The 8,740-nt window shown below is 35.7% G+C and overlaps 2 protein-coding genes across 3 annotated transcripts in view; both read left to right on the top strand.

Moving 5' to 3' along the window:
• The window catches only part of LOC105109798 (probable disease resistance protein At4g27220), a 53,865-nt gene that overhangs the window by 31,001 nt on the left and 14,124 nt on the right, over positions 1-8,740 (top strand). The gene's annotated exons all lie outside the window — the stretch shown is intronic.
• Positions 11-6,155, top strand: LOC105109797 (uncharacterized). 2 transcript variants are annotated; one of them, XM_011004612.1, is made up of 2 exons: positions 11-420; positions 4,031-6,155. In XM_011004612.1, the coding sequence occupies exon 2, from the start codon at positions 5,037-5,039 to the stop codon at positions 6,033-6,035; it is 999 nt and encodes a 332-aa protein (XP_011002914.1). In that variant the 5' UTR covers positions 11-420; positions 4,031-5,036; the 3' UTR covers positions 6,036-6,155. The 2 variants fall into 2 exon arrangements, with proteins under 2 accessions (XP_011002914.1, XP_011002916.1); XM_011004614.1 differs by lacking the exon at positions 11-420 and adding an exon at positions 850-1,939 and having other exon boundaries at positions 5,496-6,155.

Here is an 8,740-nt window from a genome sequence, read left to right as displayed (position 1 = left end):
TGATAATTGAAGTATGACCTTTTCTAAGGCATCTATCTTTCCAGCCATTGTTTTAGACTTTTAAGTCTATATTTTGGACTATTGTTAAGATTTGTTCAATCTTATTTGGATCTATTTGTTTATTTATTTCTAGATATTCTGTTTTATCTAGCTTTTGTTCCAAAGATTTTAATCTAAGGTTCATCGTTTCTATCAGGCTTTTAACAGTCTTGATATCTTTCTCTATAGGTTCTAATGTGTGCTGGACATTAGCTACCAAATCTTTTAATCCATTATCTAAAAAATGTGGATATTTGAGAGGTTTTGGGAAGTCAGCAGAGGAAGAAAATCCAAGGATAATAAATCATTGGACATACAACCCAACATGGAATGAAGCATCATCTTCTTCCAAATCAAAAGCTGCTTTAATAAAAGCACAACATAGTTATACCAGAAATACGAACCATAGGTTCTAGTTACTGGTTTCCAGTCGATATACATTATTCCTAACTAGTAGGATCATAATCACCTATTTCTTCAGACTCATAAGCCTGTGGATCTTGGGAATCTTCTTCTAATTCCTCAATATATTTTTTAATCTTTCGTAAAAGACTACTTAATAATCTAAGTTTGAAGCTTAGATGTATATTCTGGGGTTGATTGAAATAATCATCTTCTATGTCATTTGGAATTCTATCCTCATGATAGTTTATCTTAGATTGTAAGATATCATGTATATGTCGTAAAGACTGTATGTTTGACCAGTCTATACAATCTATAAGTTCACAGAACTTATTTCCTATTTCTGTAAAAGTATTAGACATACCTTTATACTGTTTCTTTCTTCTGTATCTTTGAAGACACTACCCTTATACTTTCGCCATTATACAGCTCCAACACCAACACTTCTGCCCTTCTCCTCATCATCATCATACGGGACTTACTTTGTGCTATTCAGGTGCTCCAGGAGACTCACGTAGTAGGCTACTTACAGAATGTAGGTAGATACTTTAGAAAGTATATAAGTATACTTTAGAGACACAAAATGTGTATATTTTAATATTCCACGTTGGGAATATATTTTATTGAAAGGAAGGTTTTGAGACTACAATAGCAAGGTTTTTTGTTTTTACAGGGGTTTCTTCTCTCAGAAAATTCTGAGTCTTACATCTCGGGTTCTATGGCTTTTATAGCCAAACTATATCTATTATTACATAGTTCCTTTTTATCGTGGTAGGGTCCACGTTGTTGTTGGCCTTTCACATGTTGTTGGCCCTTTAATCTGTGGCAGCTGGGCTGTCGCTTTCTTCAGTAGAAGACAGGCTGTCAAATGCAATAAAGAGATTCTTTTAGCCTTTGAAAAGAATCTAGGAAAAATTCCTATAGCACCAACTTTAGGAAAAGAAACAACCCATCCACCAATAGGAATGGCAAAAGATGATAAATCCCCTTCAGGATTAAAACCAGCTACAATCACTAGCTTTACATATATTCCTAGACCATGATTAAGGAATACAAAACAGTTAAGGAACAACTGTTAGAATATTATATGGCGCATGACCATACAGAATGGACCAATAAGGTTATTCAAGTTCTGAGTTGTGAAGACCCAGAAATAGAACAAGCCCATGAACAACATGAGGATTTAAATGTTTTGGTAGCAATACCAAACCCAAAATATAATCTCAATGTAGACATTGAAGAAACAGAAGATAGCATGAATGCTAACCAAGCAGAGTCTTCAGCCCAAGGAGCCTCTAGAAACCCACGTAGTGGAGTAAGTTATGATAGGCCCTCAAGACCTAGACCCACAAGAAGTCATAATACGACTTATCAAAGTGCTCCCCTAGGAGGATCATATAGATCAGGAACTGGTAGATTTCAGAGATATAATATCCCTGAAGACTATGCACCTGAAAAGAAATATCAAGTTGATATTTTAGACATAGATTGTGTAGATCTAAATAAAAGAAAACGATTCTATAGAAAAAACTATAAGGATCTAAAAGGCTTAAATGAAGAGCCCAAAGAATTAACCCAAAATGATAGATAAAAATTTTGTCCTCAGAAAAAGAAGACATGCAAATGTTGGATTTGCCAAGAAATTGGACATATGAGTTATGAATGTCCAAATACTAAGCCCACAAAGGCCCAAATGAAAGCCTTTGAAGAAATCATTCTAGAAGAAGCCCTAGAACAATACAATCTAGCACCTCTAGAATCTTTAGATGATGTCACCAGTGACGAAGAACTCTATTATTTAGAGTCAGAAACAGACAATGAACCAGATGACTATTCAGAGACAAGCTCTGATAGCTCAGATCAGGAGTAATCTTGAAGATAAGATTCCCACATGGGAAGAATTAGAAAAAGAAGAAGGCTGGGACCTACTTCTAAATGATAACACTAACTCGTGTTTCACAAATAATGAGTCTGAACAACTCACAGATAAAGAAATCAATGATTTCTTAGAAATCGACGCTTTACCTTTATGTAAAGTAGACGAAATTATAGACCTCAATCAAGTCGAATGGACTGACTTGACAAAAATCCCTCAAGAAGAAATTCTAGATATGATATTTTGCTAGGTAATAATTTTTGTCGGCTTTATGAGCCTTTTGCCCAGTGGGGAAAAATTATTATCTTCCATCATGAAGGACAAACTGTTGTTTGCCCCAAAATATCCAAGGCTTATCATCGTGGTCAGCCTGGATTTCTTGACTCCCAACGCCATGGCAGTCATTCTAAGGTTCCTGAACCCGAAAATATTGTTCAAAATCTTGATTTTGATCAAAAAAGTTTGGGGGAGAGTATCTGTACTTTCATCACACCCTCAGAAGACTTTTTACTCAGTCTAATAAATTTATCTACAATAGAAGATAAATTAAAAATGGTTTGCAGTGACAATCCATTAGACAACAAAATATCTAAATACAAGTTTAGAGCTCATATAGAATTAGTTGACCCTTCAACTAAAATAAAAGTTCCACCGATGCAATACACTGCACCCGATAGAGAAGAATTTGCTAAACAAATTCAAGAATTATTAGATGCCAATCTAATAGAAACAAGTAAGTCCCCACACTTTAGTCCTGCGTTCTTAGTTAATAAGCACTCAGAACAGAAACGTGGACTACAGGTAAATACTAATTTACCGTACGCTAAATTTCCTTGGACTGCTCCAAAGATAGCATCTTTTGGGTCAGGCATTCTTCTATCCACGATAGCAAGTTTGACCGGACTGTTTATTCCTACTCTGAAAGTGGATTTTAACATTACTTTTATACTTCCTACATGAATGTAAGAAATGGTTTTTCTAATATCTGTTGGTAATTTTGCCAACTTCTGTGTTATTTCTTCCTTTAAGACTAAAGGTATTTCTGTACTACCACGAGTATCTTTAATATCTATGGGATATTCTCTAGTACCTATGCAGGTAATTATATGATTTTTCCTACGGAATAATTTATTCTGTAGAGAAGCTATTGTACTTAAAGATTTAAATACATCTTTAGTATTTAAAGATAAGTCTGTTTTACTTACCTGGTTTAATACATTACTGTCAATAGTAATGTCATGGGCAAACATGCCTTCTGCTTCAAAAACTTCTTGATGAAAAGTTTCATCATCTTCGTTATGAGGTATATTGCTCATGAATTTGAGAGAACAGATTTAATGCGTAGTGGTGATATGCCCCTTAGCATTACCTATAAGATTTGTTATGCCCTAACAAATAGTCATCATTCAATGATGTTCAAAAATAAAGACTCCATTAGCATAGATGGAATCTTTAAGGAGTTCGGACAGATCTCCAGTATACCCTTTCAAGAGATAGATCCTCTTGATTCAGTATGGGCCATGAATTTAAGTCCAAAACCATTCTTAGGAACCCAACCTAAGTTACAAATTATGAATAGGCCTCATAGGCAGGATTCAGAATCCTCAGCAGAGGAAGAAAATCCAAGGATAATAAATCATTGGACATACAACCCAACATGGAATGAAGCATCATCTTCTTCCAAATCAAAAGCTGCTTTAATAAAAGCACAACATAGGATGAGTGGTTTGCCACCACCAACAAATGACAGCCTCACCGCTGTTAGTAAAAGGATAAACCATTTAAGCTTAGACTTATCTGATAAAAAATTATGAGTGGACCACACCAGGTTAAACCTCATATATATTTTAACAAACGATACATTGGTTTAAAACACCAAAATGTAACTACAAATCCACCACCATATGCTTACCAAGGTGGAAGAGGAATAGATGGATGTCTTAACCATCTAAATAATATTAACTCAGTCTTAGGATCTGTGTTAATACTGGTCACTAGTATCAGTAATGTGTTTGGCTTCCCATCCAAACAACTTTTCAGTGGGGGGGATAGTGATATTGACGACTTCCCAAAACCTCTCAAATATCCACATTTTTTAGATAATGGATTAAAAGATTTGGTAGCTAATGTCCAGCACACATTAGAACCTATAGAGAAAGATATCAAGACTGTTAAAAGCCTGATAGAAACGATGAACCTTAGATTAAAATCTTTGGAACAAAAGCTAGATAAAACAGAATATCTAGAAATAAATAAACAAATAGATCCAAATAAGATTGAACAAATCTTAACAATAGTCCAAAATATAGACTTAAAAGTCTAAAACAATGGCTGGAAAGATAGATGCCTTAGAAAAGGTCATACTTCAATTATCAAGTGACTTTAAGACACTTGAAGACAAACAGATAAGTGTTCTACAAAGACACATAGAAACTTCAGCGGCCTCAATAATTGCTGCTTTAAGAAAAGACCTCGAAGAAATAAAAAGAAGCCTTTTAGAAATGGCCGATGCCATCAAATACTGTTCAGACAGTATCAAAGCATGTGAATGCAATAAAGAGATTCTTTTAGCCTTTGAAAAGAATCTAGGAAAAATTCCTATAGCACCAACTTTAGGAAAAGAAACAACCCATCCACCAATAGGAATGGCAAAAGATGATAAATCCCCTTCAGGATTAAAACCAGCTACAATCACTAGCTTTACATATATTCCTAGACCATGATTAAGGAATACAAAACAGTTAAGGAACAACTGTTAGAATATTATATGGCGCATGACCATACAGAATGGACCAATAAGGTTATTCAAGTTCTGAGTTGTGAAGACCCAGAAATAGAACAAGCCCATGAACAACATGAGGATTTAAATGTTTTGGTAGCAATACCAAACCCAAAATATAATCTCAATGTAGACATTGAAGAAACAGAAGATAGCATGAATGCTAACCAAGCAGAGTCTTCAGCCCAAGGAGCCTCTAGAAACCCACGTAGTGGAGTAAGTTATGATAGGCCCTCAAGACCTAGACCCACAAGAAGTCATAATACGACTTATCAAAGTGCTCCCCTAGGAGGATCATATAGATCAGGAACTGGTAGATTTCAGAGATATAATATCCCTGAAGACTATGCACCTGAAAAGAAATATCAAGTTGATATTTTAGACATAGATTGTGTAGATCTAAAGGAAAGAAAACGTAGGATTCAATCCTGGCATAATTCCTTAAGATTAATCATAGCAATAGATTCAAATCTTAGTGAGGATTTTGAATTAGCCCATATTTTGATGATAAACAAATCATCCAGAATGGCAAGCGAACTTATTGAAGGAATCAATAAGGATGAATTCATGAGAGGATCATCAGAGGATTTTCTCCAAAACATAGTAAACCTGTTATCCACAGTGTTTCTAGGAACAAATTATCTTAATGATGGTGAAAACCAAGTTAGGATTAAACAAGAAGAAGCTAGGGAACGCATGACTAAGTTACAGATCTGTGATCTGTGTTATTTAGATCAGTTCACCTGTGATTATGAGGAATCCCTTTTAAGTGTACCTAATACTGAATGGATTAGTTACATCGAAGGATACCTTAGAAAGATACCTTTCATAGGTAAAGAAAGCTTAGAAGAATATCAACAGTTGCCACATATTAGTAAATTAAGTCTAATGATAGCAAAAAAATATAGTTTCCAAGAAACTAACAAAAATATGCACTGAAAGACAGTTGCTTAAAAAGACAAAGAAAATTAATCTTTGTTGTCCTAAATTCCAAGGACCAGAAACCATGTATGGTTGTCAAACTATTCCACAAATTAAAAAATGGAAGAAAAAGCTGAAAAAGAAATATAGGTTTAGAAAACCTAAAAAGAAGAAGTATTATAAGAATCCTAAAAGATATAAAAAATATTTTAAAAATCCAAATAAAAGAAAACGATTCTATATAAAAAACTATAAGGATCTAAAAGGCTTAAATGAAGAGCCCAAAGAATTAACACAAAATGATAAACAAAAATTTTGTCCTCAGAAAAAGAAGACATGCAAATGTTGGATTTGCCAAGAAATTGGACATATGAGCTATGAATGTCCAAATACCAAGCCCACAAAGGCCCAAATGAAAGCCTTTGAAGAAATCATTCTAGAAGAAGCCCTAGAACAATACAATCTAGCACCTCTAGAATCTTTAGATGATGTCACCAGTGACGAAGAACTCTATTATTTAGAGTCAGAAACAGACAATGAAGAGAATACGAAGGAGATATGGTCTTTGTTAATGGATGATAAAGTCCCAATCATTGGCATTTATGGGATGGGGGGAGTTGGTAAATCCACAATACTGCAACATGTCCATAATGAGCTTCTACAAAAACCAGATATTTGTGATCATGTTTGGTGGTTAACTGTGTCTCAAGATTTCAGCATTAATAAATTGCAGGATGTTATTGCTGAACTTCTTTATCTTGACCTTTCAAAGGAGGTTGATAATCTGCATAGAGCTGCCAGATTATCAGAAGAACTAAGGACAAGATTTTAGCATTACTAGATTGCAGAATCTCATTGCTAAAAGTCTTCATCTAGACCTTTCAAGTGAAGATGATGATCTGGATAGAGCTGTTAAATTGTCAGAAGAACTAAGTACGAAACAAAAATGGATTCTCATTTTAGATGATTTGTGGAACAATTTTGAACTTGATGAAGTGGGAATTCATGTGCTGTTGAAAGGATGCAAGCTGATTATGACAACTAGATCAGAAACGGTTTGTCATCGGATGGCTTGCCGCCACAAAATCAAAGTGAAGCTACTTTCTGAAGGAAAAGCTTGGACTTTGTTCATGGAAAAACTTGGATGTGACATAGCCCTTTTACCGGAAGTGGGATGGCTTGCCGCCACAAAATCAAAGTGAAGCTACTTTATGAGGAAGAAGCTTGGATTTTGTTCATGGAGAAACTTGGACGTGATGGAGCACTTTCACCAGAAGTAGAAGGAATTGCGAAAGATATTGCTGGGGAATGTGCTGGTTTGCCACTGGGAATTATTACAGTGGCAGGAAGCTTGAGGGGAGTGGATGACCCACATGAGTGGAGAAATACATTGAACAAATTGAGAGAATCAAAATTTAGGGACATAGATGAGAAAGTATTCAAGTTACTGTGGTTTAGTTATGATCGGTTAGGTGTTCCAGCACTGCGAAAAAGTCTCTTGTACTGTGCATTATTTCCTGAGGATGATGCTATTGAAAGGGGGATGTTGATAGATTATTTGATCGATGAGGGAATAATTGAAGGAAAGAGGAGCAGGATAGATGCATTTGATGAGGGCCACACGATGCTTAATAGACTTGAAAATGTCTGTTTATTGGAAAGTGTTGAGTATGGTCATAGTAGATGTGTCAAGATGCATGACTTGATTAGGGACATGGCCATCCAAATAGAAAACTCTAAAGTCATGGTTAAAGCAGGTGCGCAATTAAAGGAGATACCAGATGCAGAGGAGTGGACAGAGAATCTCACAAGAGTCTCACTAATGCGAAACCAGATCGAAGAAATTCCTTCCAGCCATTCACCAATGTGTCCAAATTTGTCATCTCTAATTTTACGTGGGAATAACGAGCTGCGATTGATTGCGGATTCATTTTTCAAGCAATTGCATGGGCTCAAGGTCCTCGATCTGTCTTGCACAGGTATTGAAAATTTGCCAGACTGTGTCTCTGATTTGGTGAGTCTCACTGCATTATTGCTCAATTATTGTAAGAACTTAAGACATGTTCCATCATTAAAGAAGCTCAGGGCACTGAAGAGGTTGGATCTCTCTAATACCGCACTTGAAAAGATGCCTCAGGGAATGGAATGCCTAACCAACCTAAGGTATCTTAGAATGAATGGATGTGGTGAAAAGGAGTTTCCTAGTGGGATATTACCAGAACTCTCTCACCTGCAAGTCTTTGTACTAGAGGAAACGTTAATTGATCAAAGATATGCTCCGATAACAGTTAAAGGAAAGGAGGTAGCATCCTTGAGAAATTTGGAAAGTTTGAAATGCCATTTCGATGGTCTATCTGACTTCGTGGAGTATCTCAGATCTTGGGATGGGATTCAATCATTAAGCGCATATACAATTTCAGTAGGAATGGTGGATTTAAATTATTGGTGTGACAGTGATTTTTTTCCAACTAAAACAGTTGTGTTGGGTGATTTGAGTATCAACGGAGATGGAGATTTTCAGGTCAAGTTCTTAAATGGCATTCAAGGACTGGTTTGTCAATTCATCGATGCGAGAAGTTTATGTGATGTTTTGTCATTAGAGAATGCAACAACTGAACTGGAGTTCATCACCATTTGGGATTGCAATAGCATGGAGAGCTTGGTTTCATCTTCTTGGTTCTGCTCTGCACCACCACGATTGCCATCATATAATGGTATGTTTT

Source organism: Populus euphratica, unplaced genomic scaffold (genome assembly GCF_000495115.2).
Source record: "Populus euphratica unplaced genomic scaffold, PopEup_1.0 scaffold231.1, whole genome shotgun sequence".
Taxonomy (NCBI): domain Eukaryota; kingdom Viridiplantae; phylum Streptophyta; class Magnoliopsida; order Malpighiales; family Salicaceae; genus Populus; species Populus euphratica.
The sequence above is the reverse complement of the archived record's forward strand: the minus strand, read 5'-3'. Positions and strand labels throughout refer to the sequence as shown.

What these genes read in the sequence shown, in the direction of transcription:
- LOC105109797 (XM_011004612.1), top strand. Translation starts at nt 5,037, where the DNA reads ATGATTAAGGAATACAAAACAGTTAAGGAACAACTGTTAGAATATTAT.